Genomic DNA, 24,617 nt, shown 5'->3' on the forward strand with positions numbered 1-24,617 from the left:
AGCCCATCCAACTACCTCATCCCCATATTGTTATTTATTTATGCTCCTTTGCACCCCAGTATCTCTACTTGCACATTCATCTTCCGCACATATATCACTCCAGTGTTTAATTGCTAAATTGTAATTACTTCGCCACTACGGCCTATTTATTGCCTCACCTCCCTAGTCTTACCTCATTTGCATACACTGTATATAGATTTGTTCTATTGTGTTATTGACTGTACGTTTGTTAATTCCATGTGTAACTCTGTGTTGTTGTTTGTGTCGCACTGCTTTGCTCTATCTTGGCCAGGTCGCAGTTGTAAATGAGAACTTGCTCTCAACTGGCCTACCTGGTTAAATAAAGGTGAAATAAATAAAAACATTTTTTTAAACTAATCCTAATCTCCTAACCCTAACCTCCTAATCCCAACCTCCTAACCATAACCTCCTAACCATAACCTCCTAACCCTAACCTCCTAACCCTAACCTCCTAACCCTAACCTCCTAACCCTAACCTCCTAACCCTAACCTCCTAACCCTAACCTCCTTCTTTTGCTCTACTCCCTAAACCACTAGTTTAAGGGGTTAAGTGTCTTGCTCAAGGGCACAACGGCAGGTATCTGTTACTGATTTTTGCTTCTCTAACCTGTGGGTCCTACCCCTAACCTCCTAACCTTAACCTGCTAACCCTAACCTCCTAACCCTAACCCCCAAACCCTACCTGGTGCAGGATGGAGTAGGTCAGCAGGCTGTTGGGTCCTGATCCATCCTGGTCCGAGGCCTGGAAGGTGTAGATGGACGCCCCAGGCTCCATGTTCTCAGGTATCACCATGGTAACGGGGTCCTCCGGGAAGTAGGGTGCGTGGTCGTTGCTGTCCTTCACCTCGATGTCCAGCTGCACCAGGTGGCTGCTGGGTAATGTCATGGAGAAGTCGTCCACCTCTATCTGTAGTGTGTAGCGGGCAGATCGCTCGTAGTCCAGCTCCCTCGCCAGGTACACGTCACCTGTCTGACGGTCCACCATGAACGTTCCGTCTCGGTCTGACCCGCCCACCACCGTATAGGTCACCTGACCAGCCTCAGGGAGCTCTAAGCTGTCATGTGACTTCACAGAGCCAATCACAGAGCCCGGTTTGGCCTCCTCGATGGAGTTTAAGTATATGGAGAGGGAGTTGGCTTTGGAAGGAGCTCTGCTCGCACTCAGGACCTGTGGACAGAGAGATAGGGTATTGGTAAAGCATATTATATATCCTCAATGCACCACTCAGGACCTATAGACAGAGCCATGGGGATATGGTAAGCATACTGTATATCCTCAATACACCACTCAGGACCTATAGACAGAGACATGGGGATATGGTAAGCATACTGTATATCCTCAATACACCACTCAGGACCTATAGACAGAGCCATAGGGATATGGTAAGCATACTGTATATCCTCCATACACCACTCAGGACCTATAGACAGAGCCATAGGGATATGGTAAGCATACTGTATATCCTCCATACACCACTCAGGACCTATAGACAGAGCCATAGGGATATGGTAAGCATACTGTATATCCTCAATACACCACTCAGGACCTATAGACAGAGACATGGGGATATGGTAAGCATACTGTATATCCCCAATACACCACTCAGGACCTATAGACAGAGACATGGGGATATGGTAAACATACTGTATATCCTCAATACACCACTCAGGACCTATAGACAGAGCCATAGGGATATGGTAAGCATACTGTATATCCTCCATACACCACTCAGGACCTATAGACAGAGCCATAGGGATATGGTAAGCATACGTTATATCCTCAATACACCACTCAGGACCTATAGACAGAGACATGGGGATATGGTAAGCATACTGTATATCCTCAATACACCACTCAGGACCTATAGACAGAGCCATAGGGATATGGTAAGCATACTGTATATCCCCAGTACACCACTCAGGACCTATAGACAGAGACATGGGGATATGGTAAGCATACTGTATATCCTCAATACACCACTCAGGACCTATAGACAGAGACATGGGGATATGGTAAGCATACTGTATATCCTCAATACACCACTCAGGACCTATAGACAGAGCCATAGGGATATGGTAAGCATATATCATCAATATATTGGTGTTAAAGGTTTGTAGGTAGCTAACTTCATCACCAGGTTCAATAGGGAGAGCCGGCTGGAGGACAAAATTAGTAGCTAGCTAATCAATGTTTTTTATAACTGGGATCTTCAAACAATCTGTTAACCTTTGAGGAACATTTTGAGCAACTATGAAAATCATTGACATTAATGATAATCCATTTAGCAAGATAGCTGAACATGAACACTCAGCAGACTCACGCTATGTGTCTAATAAAGACCATTATACATGCCTTGTGGCAGTTGGAGCTACATTTTCCAAAACAACGCTAAAGAATCCAAATATTCAATGGGACGCTGTGAACCTGCAACAGATTTCCCCCCTTCCACTCTCTTTTCTCACTGTGAATAAAAGAAACTGAACGTTTTAAGAGTTTTTTACAAACTCCCACAACAGGCCTGCTAGTGCTAATCACGTTTAATCAGATAGGCATGTCACTGCCAGGAAAAATAATAAGGGATAAAAGTCAACATAATCAAAAAAGGAAATTGTAGTAAGCTTTCAGATCTCACTGCAGTGGGCTGGACTCGGGCGTCTACAGTATTGAGTTTTTACACCTCCCTTGATGACCAATCAGAAGAACATGAAAGACTTCAGCTTTGACACATCGCTCCCTTTGTATGGAAACAGGCCCCAGAAGTTACACATATACCACATTGTTCTAATAAGCCTGTTTTTCAGATCGCTCAAAGCAGGGGATGGAGTCACAGGGTTTAAATATCTGACAGAGAGAGAGAGAGAGAGCGAGAGAGAATAAATGAATGAAAGTGAGAGAGTTAGACCAGGAGAAATAGAGAGAGAGAGAGCAAGACAAGGAGAAAGAGAGAGGAAGGAAAATAAAAGTTTTGTACTCTTATCCATTTTTCTCCTCAACAAATACTTGTTTATACTTAATTCATTACAATTACAACCTACAACACCTTGATAACCCATAGGTACACTATACAGCACCACTATGTTGGCAGTCACTAAACAGCCCATGCTCTTTATGAAACATAATATGACAATCTATTAATTAACTCCACATTAAACGGCAAATTGAATGTCAACAAGCGTTAGAATTTGTGAGATCATATCCTGTCCCTACTGCTGTACTTGTCTTGGACGAGGGCTCTGATAGAAACATGTCAACAGACAAGAACAACACAGCCATGTTAAATCCTATTACACACTAATTATTACTCACATTCTTCACAGAGAAATGAGGGAAGGAAAAAAATAAAAGAAATAAGGAACACAGAGACGCTGTTTTACTGCAGCCATTACAAGACCCTTCTATTTTCCTGGAACCTTAGAGATTCCGGTCTGTGTTCCAAATGGCAACCTATTCCCTACATAGGGCACTGGCCAAAAGAAGTGCACCATACAGGGAATAGGGTGTCATTTGGGATGCATCTTGGATTTACAGCTACAGAGTTCCTTCCATTGTGCTGGCCTGGTCGGTCACTATTAAGTTGTATATTAAATATTAATTAAATTAACTTGAATGGTGTATTTTATGTGGGTGCATATACCAGGCGGTGTCGTATTGAAGTGAGGCTACTGTATTAAAAGTGTTGAAGTCATTCAGTATGGTCTTGATCAGAGCAATCACAGCTGGTGATCATCATGGGCCAGATGGGAGCACTTGATTCATACCTACTGCAGTTTTCCATCTCTTTTGAAAAGTCACAGAGAAGGAGAAGTGAGGGAGGAAGGAAGGAAGGAAGGAAGGAAGGAAGGAAGGAAGGAAGGAAGGAAGGAAGGAAGGAAGGAAGGAAGGAAGGAAGGAAGGAAGGAAGGAAGGAAGGAAGGAAGGAAGGAAGGAAGGAAGGAAGGAAGGAAGGAGACTGCCACGTCTATTTGGAACGACTTTGTTGTGAGGGGCCAGACTTCTAGAGCCAGACTTCTAGAGCCAGACTTCTAGAGCAAGCTTGACGTAGTACTTCTCCCAATACTTTAGTTAAATATGGGATATTTGATAGATTGGTGTTGGCTATGATGTAGTAGTTTTCTGACCCTTATGATTAGGATACAGCTAGATCTGTGAGAAGAAAGGTGGTAGGGGATAGGAGATAGCAGTCTGAGGTAGGGCTCATACCTGTATGTGGGGGGTTAGGGGTCTCACCTGTATGTGGGGGGTTAGGGGTCTCACCTGTATGTGTAGTGTACAGGTAGAGCTGTGAGAGGGAAGGAGTTATGGGCTAGGGGTTAGGGGTCTCACCTGTATGTGTAGTGTACAGGTAGAGCTGTGAGAGGGAAGGAGTTATGGGCTAGGGGTTAGGGGTCTCACCTGTATGTGTAGTGTACCGGTAGAGCTGTGAGGGGGAAGGAGTTATGGGCTAGGGGTTAGGGGTCTCACCTGTATGTGTAGTGTACAGGTAGAGCTGTGAGAGGGAAGGAGTTATGGGCTAGGGGTTAGGGGTCTCACCTGTATGTGTAGTGTACAGGTAGAGCTGTGAGGGGGAAGGAGTTATGGGCTAGGGGTTAGGGGTCTCACCTGTATGTGTAGTGTACAGGTAGCGCTGTGAGAGGGAAGGAGTTATGGGCTAGGGGTTAGGGTCTCACCTGTATGTGTAGTGTACCGGTAGAGCTGTGAGGGGGAAGGAGTTATGGGCTAGGGGTTAGGGGTCTCACCTGTATGTGTAGTGAACAGGTAGCGCTGTGAGAGGGAAGGAGTTATGGGCTAGGGGTTAGGGGTCTCACCTGTATGTGTAGTGTACAGGTAGAGCTGTGAGGGGGAAGGAGTTATGGGCTAGGGGTTAGGGGTCTCACCTGTATGTGTAGTGTACAGGTAGAGCTGTGAGAGGGAAGGAGTTATGGGCTAGGGGTTAGGGGTCTCACCTGTATGTGTAGTGAACAGGTAGCGCTGTGAGAGGGAAGGAGTTATGGGCTAGGGGTTAGGGGTCTCACCTGTATGTGTAGTGTACAGGTAGAGCTGTGAGAGGGAAGGAGTTATGGGCTAGGGGTTAGGGGTCTCACCTGTATGTGTAGTGAACAGGTAGCGCTGTGAGATGGCTGGCCTCGGTCAGTGGCAGTCACAGTGAAGCTGTACTCAGCTCTGTCAGAATGACTCAGAGGAGAGGAGGAACGCAGTTCACCTGTAGTCGGGTTCAAAGAGAAACGCTCTGCTCTGGGACCTGTAGAGGAGGGAGGGAGAAAGAAAAAGAGAGCGAAAGAAAAAAAGAGACCGAGAGAGAGAGATACAGAGTGAGTGAGTGAGTGAGTGAGTCCAGCTACAAATTGTTACACAGAGTTGTTTTTGGAAACAATGCCAGAAAAAAACAATGCATTCCTCACATAATCACTCAACGGCAGAAAATAGCAAATTACTCTTCAATCATTAACTTATACACAATCCCTCCCTTACTCTCTCCCTCTCTCTCTTCCTTCTTCCATCCCTCTCTCACCTGACATGGAGTAGTACACCGTGCCGTTCTCTCCCTCATCAGGGTCTTTGGCCTGTACTTTCCCCAGCAGTAGACCTGATGCCTGGCCCTCCATCACCTACGGAATGAAATCACAAGGTAAAACGGTGACTTGTTTCCTTCTCAACGCTGACCACTAACATATCATGTGAGACCCCATGCCCTAAGGGCCCTGGTCAAAAGTAGTGTACAATATAGGGAATAGGCTGCCATTTGGGACGCAACCTCACTATCACCTGCATGGTCAGTCCTCTGCCAGGCTGGCTGTGTCTGAAGGAGGGAGTGTTGTCGTTCTCATCCAGGACGGTAATGAAGGCTGTCCCTGTAGCGCTGCGTGGGGGAGTACCTCCATCCTGGACCACCAACAACACCTGGTAACTACTCTGCTGCTCCCTGTCCAGACCTACACGGGTACTGATCTCACCTGAGGGAGAGAGGGAGAGGACACAGGGAGAGAGGAAGGAGGGAGAGAGAGAGAGAGAGAGTGAGAGAAACGGGAGGGAGAGAAGTAATGATGAGAAAGTAAAGGGAGAGCATGTCATCTTTGATCACCCACACACACACACACACACACACACACACACACACACACACACACACACACACACACACACACACACACACACACACACACACACACACACACACACACACACACACACAGGCATGGCAGCAACCTGAACAGCTGCAGTGAAGGTTAGAGTTATCTCGAGAGCGGCTACACACAATCTCACAGCAGGCCAATTAGGGCCCAGCAGGACACTCAACACTGCAGCTAACCTGATTTATTTTCACAGAGAACATACAGCACAGGGAGCTGCAGTAGGAGAATGAGTGAGGGTGAATGGTCATGTAAATTGTGGTGTTGTGTGTCTATTCTGAGTGCCACATCTGAAGTTCCTGTGGTAAATATAAAGTTATTATACACGGAGTGTGCAACGCCGCTGAGTCTTTCCTGCTCAACAGTTTCCCGTGTGTCTCAAGAATGGTCCACCTCCCAAAGGACATCGAGCCAACTTGACAACTGTGGGAAGCATTGGAGTCAACATGGGCCAGCATCCCTGTGGAACACTTTCGACACCTTTTAGAGTCCATGCCTGGACAAATTGAGCCTGTTCTGAGGGCAAAGGGGGGCTCAATATCAGGAAGGTGTTGTTAATGTTTTGTACACTCAGTGTATTTTTTTTTAGTCCATTCATTAACCAGTCGTTGAACTACCTGTGTGTGAGTTGATCTGGAAGCTTCTGTCTGGGTGTAGGAGTCTGTAACTGAGCCTGCCGTTGAGCCCTGAGTCGCGATCCATAGCCGAAACCCGTCCGAACCCTGACCCCGCCGGAAGGTTCTCTCTCACGGCCAGGAAAGCCCTCTCCTGTGTCAAACGAGGTGAGTTGTCGTTTTCATCGGTCACCGACACCCTCACCGTGGCACTGCCCGTCTTCGTCAGCTGTCCGTGGCCCGACGTGGCCAGAACCATCAACATGTACATGTCCTTCACCTGGGCAAAGGTCATGGACACACTTTTAAAGGACATGACACTTTCAATTCAAGTTTGTCAGACGTTTTCAGGCCTCTAAAGAAGTCTAATGTCAGATGAATAAGACCAACATGATCGATATCAATCAAAGTGGCTAAGAAGCATTCAGTGTGCGGGTCTGGACAAGTTTATATATCTTCCTGTCACATGTCCCTCACCTCTCTGTCCAGGGCGCTCTTCACAAACAGCCAGCCGCTGTCTGCTGCAATGCCAAACCCTGCTGCGTCTCCGTCAGGTCTCAGGTAGTACGCCAGTGGAGAGGAGGAGCCTGAACCCGTGGTGTCCAGGCTCAGAGCTCGCACCTGTAGATGGATGAATTAAGTGATTCATCAGAAATACATACAAAACATTACAGAACTGACAGTTCTGTTTGATATGTGAGATATTATGTCTATTGTTATATACAGAAAAATGTGTCCAAGACAATCTTCCCCTTTCAACCTGTGGATGAACAGTATACATGATGTGCAGCAGATATTGGGCCGGTTTCCAGGATACAGATGAAGCCTATTTTGGACAAGAGAAATCGCTTTCAATGGAAATTCAAATGGTTGTTACTCCACGGTAGGATTACTATAGTCTGGGTCTGGGAAACCTGCCCTCAATATCATTTTCTTACATACAGCAGAGTTGTATCCAATACTATTTTCCTCTTAGGGACAATAAAGGGTTCCACTTTATTTGGATAGTCCCATGTAGATGATCTGCAGATACTCAAACTATCAACAACCGATCAACTGCAACTCTGTTGATACATAACAGCGTGCTGATGTTACGTTTAGGGATAGTTAGAAGACATTTTTGTTGGCTGTTAGTTGAACAATCTACAGGACATACCTGTAGGAAGCGTGTGCTGAGCGGCGTGTTCTCCCTCAGCTCCACGCGGTAGGTCAGGGTGTCGAACACGGGACCGTGGTCGTTCTCCGCCTGGACGTGCACCACCAGCATCATGGTAGAGCTTAGCTGCGGCGCGCCGCCATCTTTAGCTGTCACCGTCAGGTCGTAACGCGGCGTTACGTCGTATGACAGCCCGCCAACCAGCCGGATCTCCCCTGTGCTGCGCTCCATGGAAAAGGTTCTTTGACCTCCGATTGAGGTCGCGGTGGAGGAAAGATCAAAGGTCATCTGGCCGTTGAGGCCGGAGTCCCGGTCTTTGGCCTGGACTCTGTAGACCACGGTCCCTATCTCTGTGTGCTCCGGGAGGAGGAGAGACTCAGAAGAGGAGGGCATGAAGACAGGAGCGTTGTCGTTGATGTCCTGGATGGTGATGTGGACGTGGGTCTGACCGAAGGCAGGGGGGCTGCCGCTACGAGCCTGGAGCTCCAGAGTTAGAGAGGGCTGGGCCTCGTGGTCCAGAGGAAGGCTGGTCCGCAGGGCACCACTCTCTGGGTCCACAGTGAAGTAGCCAGCAGGGTCTCCAGAGGAGATGGTGTACAGGATGTCCTTACTGGGGCCGCCTGGGAACAGACAGGGGAAGTTGAATGTTTTATTAGTCTTATGTACAGGATACACATGGTATACACCATCCAACGAAATGCCTCCTTGCAGGTTCTTTATCACCAACGCAACAACAATAAGAAATAATAAAAGACAACAGTATGAACATAAAGTAAATGGCTCAGTAGAATAGAATACATATCTTAGCATAAGTATAATACAGGAAGGAACCATTTATAGTCCAATATTTTACGTGTATTGGGGAAGGGATGCAAGTGTTTAAACTGTGCAGTATTTATCAATCATAATAACAGTCTGGTAGCAGCAGTTGTGATGTGTGTGTAGCATGAATGTGTGTGCGTGTGTGTGTGTGTGTGTGTGTGTGTGTGTGTGTGTGTGTGTGTGTGTGTGTGTGTGTGTGTGTGTGTGTGTGTGTGTGTGTGTGTGTGTGTGTGTGTGTGTGTGTGTATTTGTGTGGGTGTGTGAGTGTGTGAGTGTTTGAGTGCATGTTTGTGAATACAGATGCAATTGTGTGTGTGATTTTATTTGTATCTTTTGTGAGATGTGAGATGACAAGATCCAGAGCCAAACCAAACGAGGAGAATAGAACCAGACCAGACGAGGAGAATAGAACCAGACCAGACGAGGAGAATAGAATCAGACAAGACGAGGAGAATAGAACCAGACCAGACGAGGAGAATAGAATCAGACAAGACGAGGAGAATAGAACCAGACCAGACGAGGAGACCAGAAGCAGTCCAGACGAGGAGACCAGAACCAGAACAGACGAGGAGAATAGAACCAGACCAGACGAGGAGAATAGAACCAGACCAGACGAGGAGAATAGAACCAGACCAGACGAGGAGACCAGAACCAGACCAGACGAGGAGAATAGAACCAGACCAGACGAGGAGACCAGAACCAGTCCAGACGAGGAGACCAGAACTAGTCCAGATGAGGAGACCAGAACCAGACCAGACGAGGATGACCAGAACCAGAGCAGACAAGGAGACCAGAACCAGAACAGACGAAGAGAATAGAACCAGGACAGACGAGGAGGCCAGAACCAGACCAGACCAGATGAGGAGACCAGAACCAGACCAGGCAGAGAGCACTTCAGTTACAATATACTCCCCCTCAGTCATTTGTCAAGTATTTTACACTGTGACAGAGTCCTAAATATCCAAAGTAATGATTATAAAAACAATGTGCTGGGATGGAATGTGTGATTAATGTGATTTCTAAACGAGGTGTGTACAGTGGCTCGCTGCCTATTTGAACAACTGGTACAGGGAGCACAGAGGGAGCACAGAATGCCCCAGTGAGTCCTTTCAGCACATGCTGCCCACATACACACACACACACACACACACACACACACACACACACACACACACACACACACACACACACACACACACACACACACACACACACACACACTCACAGCAACACACACAGCAACACACACAGTAACACACACACACAAACACACAGTGAAACAATCAGAAGTTCCAATTCCAAGTCACACCCACCGTTCTTACTGATGGCCTGTACGATGCCAACCTCAGTCCCTCGCAGTACGTTTTCAGATACAGTGAAGCTGTACTGGCTGTGTTCGAACACAGGGGGCGCCACCAGGCCTGCCACCACACTGATGTTGACCCGGGCGTTGACCAGTGCTGCCAAACCCCCTCCGTCCTGGGCTGAAACCACCATGGGGATCACCGTGTTGGCCTTGCCATGCAGCGACCGGGACAGGGAGATCACACCTGGTGGAGAAAGGACACAAATCACAGTGGTCAAGGTCAGACACAGCTCCAAATACACACACAGAGACATGAGGATGGACACACACACACAAACACACTTTATACACACAGTTCAAGGAAAATTCAATTCCAGCGCGCTGGCATCTGGCATCTGTAAGATCTATTAAACACATGGTGGAAAATACAATAATGCCTTTTTCCTCGATACACCTGTAACTACATAAGAAGTTAATACAGTACCAACCTGTGTCTTTGTTGTTAAAGCTGTACTACATGTAAAAACACCAACCTGTGTCTTTGTTGTTAAAGCTGTACTACATGTAAAAACAGCAACCTGTGTCTTTGTTGTTAAAGCTGTATTACAGTAAAAGTACCAACCTGTGTCTTTGTTGTTAAAGCTGTAATACATGTAAAAACACCAACCTGTGTATTTGTTGTTAAAGCTGTACTACATGTAAAAACACCAACCTGTGTCTTTGTTGTTAAAGCTGTACTACATGTAAAAACACCAACCTGTGTCTTTGTTGTTAAAGCTGTACCACATGTAAAAACACCAACCCGTGTATTTGTTGTTAAAGCTGTACTACATGTAAAAACACCAACCTGTGTATTTGTTGTTAAAGCTGTACTACATGTAAAAACACCAACCTGTGTATTTGTTGTTAAAGCTGTACTACATGTAAAAACACCAACCTGTGTATTTGTTGTTAAAGCTCTACTACATGTAAAAACACCAACCTGTGTCTTTGTTGTTAAAGCTGTACTACATGTAAAAACACCAACCTGTGTCTTTGTTGTTAAAGCTGTACTACATGTAAAAACACCAACCTGTGTATTTGTTGTTAAAGCTGTACTACATGTAAAAACACCAACCTGTGTATTTGTTGTTAAAGCTGTACTACATGTAAAAACACCAACCTGTGTCTTTGTTGTTAAAGCTGTACTACATGTAAAAACACCAACCTGTGTCTTTGTTGTTAAAGCTGTACTACATGTAAAAACACCAACCTGTGTCTTTGTTGTTAAAGCTGTACTACATGTAAAAACACCAACCTGTGTCTTTGTTGTTAAAGCTGTACTACATGTAAAAACACCAAAAAACACCAACCTGTGTCTTTGTTGTTAAAGCTGTACTACATGTAAAAACACCAACCTGTGTATTTGTTGTTAAAGCTGTACTACATGTAAAAACACCAACCTGTGTATTTGTTGTTAAAGCTGTACTACATGTAAAAACACCAACCTGTGTCTTTGTTGTTAAAGCTGTACTACATGTAAAAACACCAACCTGTGTATTTGTTGTTAAAGCTGTACTACATGTAAAAACACCAACCTGTGTCTTTGTTGTTAAAGCTGTACTACATGTAAAAACACCAACCTGTGTATTTGTTGTTAAAGCTGTACTACATGTAAAAACACCAACCTGTGTATTTGTTGTTAAAGCTGTACTACATGTAAAAACACCAACCTGTGTATTTGTTGTTAAAGCTGTACTACATGTAAACACAAAAACACCAACCTGTGTATTTGTTGTTAAAGCTGTACTACATGTAAAAACACCAACCTGTGTATTTGTTGTTAAAGCTGTACTACATGTAAAAACACCAACCTGTGTATTTGTTGTTAAAGCTGTACTACATGTAAAAACACCAACCTGTGTCTTTGTTGTTAAAGCTGTACTACATGTAAAAACACCAACCTGTGTCTTTTTGTTGTTAAAGCTGTACTACATGTAAAAACACCAACCTGTGTCTTTGTTGTTAAAGCTGTACTACATGTAAAAACACCAACCTGTGTCTTTGTTGTTAAAGCTGTACTACATGTAAAAACACCAACCTGTGTCTTTGTTGTTAAAGCTGTACTACATGTAAAAACACCAACCTGTGTATTTGTTGTTAAAGCTGTACTACATGTAAAAACACCAACCTGTGTCTTTGTTGTTAAAGCTGTACTACATGTAAAAACACCAACCTGTGTATTTGTTGTTAAAGCTGTACCACATGTAAAAACACAAACCTGTGACTTTGTTGTTAAAGCTGTACTACATGTAAAAACACCAACCTGTGTCTTTGTTGTTAAAGCTGTACCACATGTAAAAACACCAACCTGTGTATTTGTTGTTAAAGCTGTACTACATGTAAAAACACCAACCTGTGTATTTTTGTTGTTAAACCTGTGTCTTTGTTGCTGTACTACATGTAAAAACACCAACCTGTGTATTTGTTGTTAAAGCTGTACTACATGTAAAAACACCAACCTGTGTATTTGTTGTTAAAGCTGTACTACATGTAAAAACACCAACCTGTGTATTTGTTGTTAAAGCTGTACTACATGTAAAAACACCAACCTGTGTCTTTGTTGTTAAAGCTGTATGTAAAAACACCAACCATGTAAAAACACCAACCTGTGTATTTGTTGTTAAAGCTGTACTACATGTAAAAACACCAACCTGTGTATTTGTTGTTAAAGCTGTACTACATGTAAAAACACCAACCTGTGTCTTTGTTGTTAAAGCTGTACTACATGTAAAAACACCAACCTGTGTATTTGTTGTTAAAGCTGTACTACATGTAAAAACACGAACCTGTGTATTTGTTGTTAAAGCTGTACTACATGTAAAAACACCAACCTGTGTCTTTGTTGTTAAAGCTGTACTACATGTAAAAACACCAACCTGTGTCTTTGTTGTTAAAGCTGTACTACATGTAAAAACACCAACCTGTGTCTTTGTTGTTAAAGCTGTACTACATGTAAAAACACCAACCTGTGTATTTGTTGTTAAAGCTGTACTACATGTAAAAACACCAACCTGTGTCTTTGTTGTTAAAGCTGTACTACATGTAAAAACACCAACCTGTGTATTTGTTGTTAAAGCTGTACTACATGTAAAAACACCAAAAAACACCAACCTGTGTATTTGTTGTTAAAGCTGTACATGTAAAAACACCAACCATTTGTTGTTAAAAACACCAACCTGTGTATTTGTTGTTAAAGCTGTACTACATGTAAAAACACCAACCTGTGTATTTGTTGTTAAAGCTGTACTACATGTAAAAACACCAACCTGTGTCTTTGTTGTTAAAGCTGTACTACATGTAAAAACACCAACCTGTGTCTTTGTTGTTAAAGCTGTACTACATGTAAAAACACCAACCTGTGTATTTGTTGTTAAAGCTGTACTACATGTAAAAACACCAACCTGTGTCTTTGTTGTTAAAGCTGTACTACATGTAAAAACACCAACCTGTGTATTTGTTGTTAAAGCTGTACTACATGTAAAAACACCAACCTGTGTATTTGTTGTTAAAGCTGTAAAAACACCAACATTTGTTGTTAAAAACACCAACCTGTGTCTTTGTTGTTAAAGCTGTACTACATGTAAAAACACCAACCTGTGTATTTGTTGTTAAAGCTGTACTACATGTAAAAACACAAAACTTTGTTGTCTTTGTTGTTAAAGCTGTACTACATGTAAAAACACCAACCTGTGTATTTGTTGTTAAAGCTGTACTACATGTAAAAACACCAACCTGTGTATTTGTTGTTAAAGCTGTACTACATGTAAAAACACCAACCTGTGTATTTGTTGTTAAAGCTGTACTACATGTAAAAACACCAACCTGTGTCTTTGTTGTTAAAGCTGTACTACATGTAAAAACACCAACCTGTGTCTTTGTTGTTAAAGCTGTATTACAGTAAAAGTACCAACCTGTGTCTTTGTTGTTAAAGCTGTACTACATGTAAAAACACCAACCTGTGTATTTGTTGTTAAAGCTGTATTACAGTAAAAGTACCAACCTGTGTCTTTGTTGTTAAAGCTGTACTACATGTAAAAACACCAACCTGTGTCTTTGTTGTTAAAGCTGTACTACATGTAAAAACACCAACCTGTGTCTTTGTTGTTAAAGCTGTACTACATGTAAAAACACCAACCTGTGTCTTTGTTGTTAAAGCTGTATTACAGTAAAAGTACCAACCTGTGTCTTTGTTGTTAAAGCTGTATTACAGTAAAAGTACCAACCTGTGTCTTTGTTGTTAAAGCTGTATTACAGTAAAAGTACCAACCTGTGTATTTGTTGTTAAAGCTGTACTACATGTAAAAACACCAACCTGTGTCTTTGTTGTTAAAGCTGTACCACATGTAAAAACACCAACCTGTGTATTTGTTGTTAAAGCTGTACTACATGTAAAAACACCAACCTGTGTATTTGTTGTTAAAGCTGTACTACATGTAAAAACACCAACCTGTGTCTTTGTTGTTAAAGCTGTACTACATGTAAAAACACCAACCTGTGTATTTGTTGTTAAAGCTGTACTACATGTAAAAACACCAACCTGTGTATTTGTTGTTAAAGCTGTACTACATGTAAAAACACCAACCTGTGTATTTGTTGTTAAAGCTGTACTACATGTAAAAACACCAACCTGTGTCTTTGTTGTTAAAGCTGTATTACAGTAAAAGTACCAACCTGTGTCTTTGTTGTTAAAGCTGTACTACATGTAAAAACACCAACCTGTGTATTTGTTGTTAAAGCTGTATTACAGTAAAAGTACCAACCTGTGTCTTTGTTGTTAAAGCTGTACTACATGTAAAAACACCAACCTGTGTCTTTGTTGTTAAAGCTGTATTACAGTAAAAGTACCAACCTGTGTCTTTGTTGTTAAAGCTGTATTACAGTAAAAGTACCAACCTGTGTCTTTGTTGTTAAAGCTGTACTACATGTAAAAACACCAACCTGTGTCTTTGTTGTTAAAGCTGTAATACATGTAAAAACACCAACCTGTGTCTTTGTTGTTAAAGCTGTACTACATGTAAAAACACCAACCTGTGTCTTTGTTGTTAAAGCTGTATTACAGTAAAAGTACCAACCTGTGTCTTTGTTGTTAAAGCTGTACTACATGTAAAAACACCAACCTGTGTCTTTGTTGTTAAAGCTGTAATACATGTAAAAACACCAACCTGTGTCTTTGTTGTTAAAGCTGTACTACATGTAAAAACACCAACCTGTGTCTTTGTTGTTAAAGCTGTATTACAGTAAAAGTACCAACCTGTGTCTTTGTTGTTAAAGCTGTACTACATGTAAAAACACCAACCTGTGTCTTTGTTGTTAAAGCTGTAAAAACACCAACCTGTGTCTTTGTTGTAAAAAACACCAACCTGTGTATTTGTTGTTAAAGCTGTACTACATGTAAAAACACCAACCTGTGTATTTGTTGTTAAAGCTGTACCACATGTAAAAACACCAACCTGTGTCTTTGTTGTTAAAGCTGTATTACAGTAAAAGTACCAACCTGTGTCTTTGTTGTTGAATCTGTATTACAGTAAAAGTACCAACCTGTGTCTTTGTTGAGGGTGAAGAAGGGGGAGTTGCCCCTGGGGACGGTTCGGTACGTGACCCTCCCGTTCTCCCCAGTGTCGGGGTCAAGGGCCGTAACCTTGACAACAGAAGTGCCAGGAGCACTCTGGGAGCTAAGGCTGACGGCGTAGCTCACAGGGTAGAAGACTGGTCTGTTGTCATTGATGTCCAGCAGGTCCACCCTGACGTAGGCCACAGAGTTCAGACCGCCCTGCAGGGGAATAGAAAGGAAAATCAAACAATAAATCAAAAAGACAACTCTCATTGGAATGTGTTAGAAGTATCAGTGACATTCTGTGTTGGTTTGTTGGAGATTTATGTGAAACCAATAATAAAACAATGGACAAATCCAGAATTTTCTGGGACAGTCACCACATGAAGTGTCCTGGGGTAGGAATGTTTTTTATTTCAACATGCTTCAGTTAAGCTGAGCACCTTTCCCCTTTTATATCAAAGCCCAGCTGTAGTGAGAGAGGTGTTGGGTTTGCACCTCTTCTAAGGACAAAAAGCTCTCTGTTCTACTAGACTTTGCATGCTGTTGTATATCAGCAGGACAAAGTGGTAAACAAACACATTTGACCACATTAATGGAGAGAGTTCAAATCAGCAGGAACCCTGGTAAAGACGTCTGACTCTGAAATCTAGTCCTGGCAGGTTGGTGGAGGGATACGGATTGATAGCTTCCCCAGGGAAACAGCAATCTGTCAGGATCTGTGGGGGTTGAGAGGGCTCGCTACTGCCACAGAGCAGAGAGCTCTGTTTCCCTGGCGGCTCGTTCTGAACAGAATACAGAGCAGGCTTTTCATTTGGCCGGACTGATGAGAGGGTGGAGGAGGGAGGAGGGAGGAGGGAGGAGGGAGGAGGGGGAGCAGCGGTCCAACTTATTAAATATTACTGCTCTCTGCCTGTCTGACTGTATGTCTGCATGTCTGCATGTCTGTCTGTGTATGTCTGTCTGACTGTCTGCCTGCCTGCGTTTCTGTCTGTCTGTCTGCATGTCTGTCTATCTGACTGTCTGTCTGCCAGTCTGCTTGACGTTGTATGTATATTTCTCTCTCTCTCTCTCTCTCTCACTCTCTCTTCTCTATCACTCTCTCTTCTCTATCTGATTATTTTACCATGACTGCAGTGATTTCCATTCATTTCTACCCTTTAACTTTCAAGTATGATTTGGCGGGTGGCGCTACAGGATGCTATCACAGCACAGTCCTGCCAGGAAGACTCATTCACAGCACAGTCCTGCCAGGGAGACTCAGTCAAAGCACAGTCCTGCCAGGGAGATTCATTCAAAGCACAGTCCTGCCAGGGAGACTCATTCAAAGCACAGTCCTGCCAGGGAAATTCATTCACAGCACAGCCCTGCCAGGGAGGCACATTCACAGCACAGTCCTACCAGGGAGATTCATTCACAGCACAGTCCTACCAGGGAGATTCATTCACAGCACAGCCCTGCCAGGGAGACTAATTTACAACACAGCCCTGCCAGGAAGGCACATTCACAGCACAGTCCTACCAGGGAGACTCATTCACAGCACAGCCCTGCCAGGGAGATTCATTCACAGCACAGCCTGCCAGGGAGACTCATTCAGACTATTTTATTTGGCTGCACTAATGACAGATTTGCTGCTCTGCTGTGTTCTGCTCTGCCTGGCTGGGGAGCTGCTCCCCTCTCTACTAGCTATCCTGGCTCTGGCTCTATAGCTGCATCGAATAGCCAGGGTTCTGCTAGCTATTTGTCTGCTGTGAACCCTGCTGTGAAATGTCGGTTAAAAAGATCCATTCAATTGTTGGAAGCATTAATATTACCAGTGTGCTGGAGTTTTTCTTCTTTTAACCCTGCTGTTATAAACACTGTGAAAAACACTGCTTTAAGAGATCACTGTCAGGGGTTTAATGTACTCACAGGGAGAGATTAGAATGCCACTCTATTCCCATAGGGCTCTGGTGAAAAGGAATGGACTATATAGGGAATGCAGACATTGGATGAGGATGGAGAGATAGCCAAGAAGTGGGTCTATAGAGAGAAGAGGGTGGAGAGATAGCCAAGAAGTGGGTCTAGAGAGAGAAGAGGGTGGAGAGATAGCCAAGAAGTGGGTCTAGAGGGAGAAGAGGGTAGAGGGATAGCCAAGAAGTTGGTCTAGAGAGAGAAGAGTGTGGAAAGATAGCCAAGAAGTGGGTCTAGAGAGAGAAGAGGGTGGAGAGATAGTCAAGAAGTGGTTCTAGAGAGAGAAGAGGGTGGAGAGATAGCCAAGAAGTGGGTCTAGAGAGAGAAGAGGGTGGAGAGATAGTCAAGAAGTGGGTCTAGAGAGAGAAGAGGGTGGAGAGATAGCCAAGAAGTGGGTCTAGAGAGAGAAGAGGGTGGAGAGATAGTCAAGAAGTGGGTCTATAGAGAGAAGAGGGTGGAGAGATAGCCAAGAAGTGGGTCTAGAGAGAGAAGAGGGTAGAGGGATAGCCAAGAAGTGGGTCTAGAGAGAGAAGAGGGTGGAAAGATAGCCAAGAAGTGGGTCTAGAGAGAGAAGAGGGTGGAGAGATAGTCAAGAAGTGGTTCTAGAGAGAGAAGAGGGTGGAGAGATAGCCAAGAAGTGGGTCTAGAGAGAGAAGAGGGTGGAGAGATAGTCAAGAAGTGGGTCTAGAGAGAGAAGAGGGTGGAGAGATAGCCAAGAAGTGGGTCTAGAGAGAGAAGAGGGTGGAGAGATAATCAAGAAGTGAGTCTATAGAGAGAAGAGGGTGGAGAGATAGCCAAGAAGTGGGTCTAGAGAGAGAAGAGGGTGGAGAGATAGTCAAGAAGTGGGTCTATAGAGAGAAGAGGGTGGAGAGATAGCCAAGAAGTGGGTCTAGAGAGAGAAGAGGATGGAGAGATAGCCAAGAAGTGGGTCTAGAGAGAGAAGAGGGTGGAGAGATAGTCAAGAAGTGGGTCTATAGAGAGAAGAGGGTGGAGAGATAGCCAAGAAGTGGGTCTAGAGAGAGAAGAGGGTGGAGAGATAGTCAAGAAGTGGGTCTAGAGAGAGAAAAGGGTGGAGAGATATGGAGGAGGGGAGAAGAATAAACTCCTCCATAATAAAGAATAAAGTCCACTGCGGGACTTGTTCCGGAGAGGTTGAGGAAGGTGGAGGGAGAGATGGTTGGTGGAGGGTAAATGGAGGGAAGAGTGCAGAGGGAAGGAGAGATTAGGAGGATGGAGAGATACAGTAGGAGATGTGTGGAGACTCACCCCGTCCACGGCGGTGACGGTAAAGTCGTAGCTGGTTGGTCCCTGATCCCTGTCCAGAGCCACGTTGGTACAGATCTGTCCTGTCTCCTTCCCTACAGAGAACTGGGAGGGGACAGCACTGTTGATGCCTGACCCCAGAGAGTAGCTGATGGAGCCGAAGGAGCCACCGTCCGCATCTGTCGCTGTCACCTGCAGAGAGGGAGATAAAAGAAGAGGATGTCTGGGTTAGACAGTTTGTCTTAAGGGGATCTATCACTGTTATGCCTATGAAGACACAATAATCTTAGGAGCTAGACAAGATAAGGAAATATTTACTAACTTTTGGAGGACATTGAATGTTGACTTCAAAAAATAATATTATTCCACTACCATAAATTACTTTTGGACAGCTGAAGCAAGCACACAATTTGACTTCAGGAAAATGACCCTTCTAGTTAGACCAATGTATTTTAGCATGTACCCTGTGGGATAATTTTGGATAGTACCACTAGTATGAACGAGAACCCACACAAGACAGTACAAGACAGTACATAGCAGGACAGTACATGACAGTAACAGTAACAGTACAGTTCAGTACAGGACAGTATCAGTAACAGTAACAGTAACAGTACAGTTCAGTACAGGACAGTAACAGTACAGTTCAGTACAGGACAGCAACAGTGACAGTAACAGTAACAGTAACAGTACAGGACAGTAACAGTAAAAGTACAGGACAGTAACAGTCAGGACAGGACAATACATAGCAGGGCGGTACAGTACAGTACAGGACAGTAACATTACAGTACAGTACAGGACAGTAACAGTAACAGTACAGTACAGTAACAGTACAATACAGTACAGGACAGTAACAGTACAGTAACAGTACAGTACAGTACAGTACAGGACAGTAACAGTACAGTACAGTACAGGACAGTAACAGTACAGTACAGTACAGGACAGTAACAGTAACATTACAGTACAGTACAGGACATTAACAGTACAGTACAGTACAGTAACAGTAACAGTACAGTACAGTACAGGACAGGACAGTAACAGTAACAGTACAGTACAGTACAGTACAGGACAGTAACAGCACAGTACAGGACAGTAACAGTACAGTACAGGACAGTAACAGTACAGTACAGTACAGGACAGTAACAGTACAGTACAGGACAGTAACAGCACAGTACAGGACAGTAACAGTACAGTACAGTACAGTACAGGACAGGACAGTAACAGCACAGTACAGGACAGTAACAGTACAGTACAGTACAGTACAGGACAGTAACAGCACAGTACAGGACAGTAACAGTACAGTACAGGACAGTAACAGTAACAGTACAGTACAGTACAGGACAGTAACAGTACAGTACAGTACAGGACAGTAACAGTACAGTACAGTACAATACAGTACAGTACAGGACAGTAACAGTACAGTACAGGACAGTAACAGTAACAGTACAGTACAGTACAGGACAGTAACAGTACAGTACAGTACAGGACAGTAACAGTACAGTACAGTACAATACAGTACAGTACAGGACAGTAACAGTACAGTACAGTAACAGTACAGTACAGTACAGTAACAGTACAGGACAGTAACAGTACAGTACAGTACAATACAGTACAGTAACAGGACAGTAACAGTACAGGACAGTAACAGTACAGTACAGTACAATACAGTACAGTACAGTACAGTACAGGACAGTAACAGTACAGTACAGTACAATACAGTACAGTACAGGACAGTAACAGTACAGTACAGTAACAGTACAGTACAGTACAGTACAGTACAGGACAGTAACAGTACAGTACAGTACAGGACAGTAACAGTACAGTACAGTACAGGACAGTAACAGTACAGTACAGGACAGTAACAGTAACAGTAACAGTACAGTACAGTACAGTACATAGCAGGACGGTACAGGACAGTACAGGACAGTACATAGCAGGACGGTACAGTACAGTAACAGTAACAGTACAGTACAGGACAGTAACAGTAACAGTAAGAGTAACAGTACAGGACAGTAACAGTACAGGACAGTAACAGTAACAGTACAGGACAGTAACAGTACAGGACAGTAACAGTAACAGTACAGGACAGGACAGTACATAGCAGGACAGTACAGTACAGTACATAGCAGGACGGTACAGTACAGTAACAGTACAGTACAGGACAGTAACAGTAACAGTAACAGTAACAGGACAGGACAGTACAGTAACAGTAACAGTAACAGTAACAGCACAGTAACAGTAACAGTAATAGTACAGTACGGTACAGTACAGTATAGGACAGTAACAGTAACAGTACAGGACAGTAACAGTAACAGTACAGGACAGTAACAGTACAGTAACAAACAGTACAGGACAGGACAGTAACAGTACAGGACAGTAACAGTACAGTAACAAACAGTACAGGACAGTACAGTACAGTACAGTACAGTACAGGACAGACCAGTAACAGTAACAGTAACAGTAACAGTACAGTACAGGACAGACCAGTAACAGTAACAGTAACAGTACAGTACAGTACAGTACAGTAACAGTAACAGCATAGTAACAGTAACAGTACAGTACAGTAACAGTAACAGCACAGTAACAGTAACAGTACAGTAACAGTACAGTACAGTACAGTACATGACATTAACAGTAACAGTAACAGTAACAGCACAGTACAGTACATTAACAGTAACAGTAACAGTAACAGGACAGGACAGACAGTACAGTAACAGTAACAGTAACAGTAACAGCACAGTAACAGTAACAGTACAGTACAGTACAGTACAGGACAGTAACAGTAACAGTAACAGTACAGGACAGTAACAAACAGTACAGTACAGGACAGGACAGTAACAGTAACAGTAACAGTAACAGCACAGTAACAGTAACAGTAACAGTACAGTAACAGTAACAGTACAGGACAGGAACAGTACAGGACAGTAACAGTAACAGTACAGGACAGTAACAGTACAGTAACAAACAGTACAGTACAGGACAGTACAGTAACAGTAACAGTACAGTACAGTACAGTACAGTACAGTACAGTACAGGACAGACCAGTAACAGTAAGAGTAACAGTAACAGCACAGTAACAGTAACAGTAACAGTACAGTACAGTACAGTACAGTACAGTAACAGCACAGTAACAGTAACAGTACAGTACAGTAGAGTAACAGCACAGTAATAGTAACAGTAACAGTACAGTACAGTACAGTACAGTACAGGACAGGACAGGACAGACCAGTAACAGTAACAGTAACAGCACAGTGTAACGGCGTTCGTCTGTTGTTGAAAGAGAGTCGGACCGAAATGCAGCGTGGTGGTTACTCATGTTACTTTAATGACGGAAAATGGAACGATACATAAAATAACTATGAAGACAAAACAACAAACGGAACGTAAAACTTATTACAGCCTATCTGGTGCACACTACACAAAGACAGGAACAATCACCCACAAGATACAAAGTGAAACTCAGGCTACCTAAATACGGTTCCCAATCCGAGACAACGAGAATCACCTGACTGATTGAGAACCGCCTCAGGCAGCCAAGCCTAACTAGACACACCCCTAATCATACACAATCCCAATGCTAATAAAACCCCAATACGAACCCAAACACATAACCCATGTCACACCCTGGCCTGACCAAAATATATAACGAAAACACAAAACATATTGACCAAGGCGTGACAGAACCACCCCCCTAAGGTGCGGACTCCCGGACGCACCTCAAAACCATAGGGAGGGTCCGGGTGGGCGTCTGTCCATGGTGGAGGCTCCGGCTCGGGACGTGGACCCCACTTCATTAAAGTCATAGTTCCTCCCCTTCGTGTCCTGGGATAATCCACCTTCGCCGCCGACCATGGCCTAATAGTCCTCACCCAGATCCCCACTGGACTGAGGGGCAGCTCGTGACTGAGGGGCAGCTCAGGACAGAGGGGCAGCTCGGGACAGAGGGGCAGCTCGGGACAGAGGGGCAGCTCGGGACAGAGGGGCAGCTCGGGACAGAAGCAGCCCGGGACTGAGGGGTAGCCCGGAACTGAGGAGTAGCCCAGTACTGAGAGGAAGCCCAGTACTGAGAGGAAGCCCAGTACTGAGATGACGCTCAGGCAGGTAGTAGGCTCCGGTAGATCCTGGCTGGCTGGCGGATCTGGAAGATTCTGGTTGACTAGCAGATCTGGAAGATTCTGGTTGACTGGCAGATCTGGAAGAGACTGGTTGACTGGCAGATCTGGAAGAGACTGGTTGACTGGCAGATCTGGAAGAGACTGGTTGTCTGGCAGATCTGGAAGATTCTGGTTGACTGGCAGATCTGGAAGAGACTGGTTGACTGGCAGATCTGGAAGAATCTGGTTGACTGGCGGATCTAGCTGCTCTATGCAGACTGACAGCTCTGGCTGCTTTATGCTGGCTGACAGCACCCTGCAGACTGACAGCTCTCTGCAGACTGGCAGCTCAGGCTGCTTCATGCAGACTGACAGCACTTGGCAGACTGACAGCTCTCTGCAGACTGGCAGCTCAGGCTGCTCCGAACAGGCAGGAGGCTCCGGCAGCGCAGGAGAGGAGACAGGCTCTGGCTGCGCTGAACAGGCGGGAGACTCCGACAGCGTAGGAGGGAAGGAAGGCTCTGGCTGTGTTGAACAGGCGAGGCGCACTGAAGGCCTGGTGCGTGGTGCTGGAACTGGTGCTACAGGATCGAGGACACGCACAGGAAGCCTGGTGCGGGGAGCTGCTACCGGAGGACTGGTGTGTGGAGGTGGCTTTGGATAGACCGGACCGTGCAGGCGCACTGGAGCTCTTAAGCACCGAGCCTGCCCAAGCTTACCTGGCTCGATGCCCACTCTAGCCCGGCCAATACGAAGGGCTGGTATGTACCGCACCGGGCTATGCACCCGCACTGGAAACACCGTGCGCTCCATAGCATAGCACGGTGTCTGCCCGGTCTCTCTAGCCCACCGGAAAGCACAGGGAGTTTGCGCAGGTTTCCAACCTGGCATAGCCATACTCCCTTCTAGTCCCCCCCAATAATTTTTTGGGGTTGCTTTACGAGCTTCCTTGCCAACCGCGTTCCCTCGTATCGTCGGCTCCTATCTCCGGCTGCCTCGGCTCTCCTTAGTGCCTCCACCTGTTCCCATGGGAGGCGATCTCTTCCGGCCAATATCTCCTCCCAAGTGTAACAACCTTTACCATCCAACACGTCTTCCCATGTCCACTCTCCGAATAACTCATCCTCCTTTTGCTGCTCCAGCTGTCGCTGCCTGTTTATACCAGCGCCTCTCCGTTTTAGCCGGCGTGTTTTCCTTTTCGACTCCATTCGCCTATAGCCCTCTTCGCATTGCTGCAGGGAATCCCAGGCGGGCTCCTGCACTCTCTCTGGGTCGGCCGCCCACCTGTCGATTTCTTCCCACGTCGTATACTCCATGCCTCTACCGTCCATAACGTCCTCCTTTCGCTGCTGAAGCTGTCGCTGCCTGTAACCAGGCCACTCGGTCCGTTTGTGGTGGGTGATTCTGTAACGGCGTTCGTCTGTTGTTGAAAGAGAGTCGGACCGAAAAGCAGCGTGGTGGTTACTCATGTTACTTTAATGACGGAAAATGGAACGATACATAAAATAACTATGAAGACAAAACAACAAACGGAACGTAAAACTTATTACAGCCTATCTGGTGCACACTACACAAAGACAGGAACAATCACCCACAAGATACAAAGTGAAACTCAGGCTACCTAAATACGGTTCCCAATCCGAGACAACGAGAATCACCTGACTGATTG

The 24,617-nt window shown here is 44.7% G+C and overlaps 1 protein-coding gene across 1 annotated transcript in view; it reads right to left on the reverse strand.

The window, feature by feature from the left end:
• LOC115141275 (protocadherin-16-like) overlaps positions 1-24,156 on the reverse strand; it is an 85,637-nt gene extending 61,481 nt beyond the window's left edge. The window contains exons 1-11 of the mRNA XM_065027217.1: positions 23,890-24,156; positions 18,861-19,049; positions 15,629-15,860; positions 10,056-10,292; positions 7,921-8,540; positions 7,242-7,385; positions 6,768-7,044; positions 5,786-5,973; positions 5,532-5,628; positions 5,104-5,261; positions 704-1,189 (exon numbers count right to left, since the gene is read on the reverse strand). Coding sequence (XP_064883289.1) covers positions 704-1,189; positions 5,104-5,261; positions 5,532-5,628; positions 5,786-5,973; positions 6,768-7,044; positions 7,242-7,385; positions 7,921-8,540; positions 10,056-10,292; positions 15,629-15,860; positions 18,861-19,049; positions 23,890-24,156 — 2,895 coding nt within the window. The remainder of the gene's footprint in view (positions 1-703; positions 1,190-5,103; positions 5,262-5,531; positions 5,629-5,785; positions 5,974-6,767; positions 7,045-7,241; positions 7,386-7,920; positions 8,541-10,055; positions 10,293-15,628; positions 15,861-18,860; positions 19,050-23,889) is intronic.
• Positions 24,157-24,617: the final 461 nt, after the last annotated feature.

The sequence above is a fragment of the Oncorhynchus nerka genome, linkage group LG14, assembly GCF_034236695.1.
Source record: "Oncorhynchus nerka isolate Pitt River linkage group LG14, Oner_Uvic_2.0, whole genome shotgun sequence".
NCBI lineage: Eukaryota > Metazoa > Chordata > Actinopteri > Salmoniformes > Salmonidae > Oncorhynchus > Oncorhynchus nerka.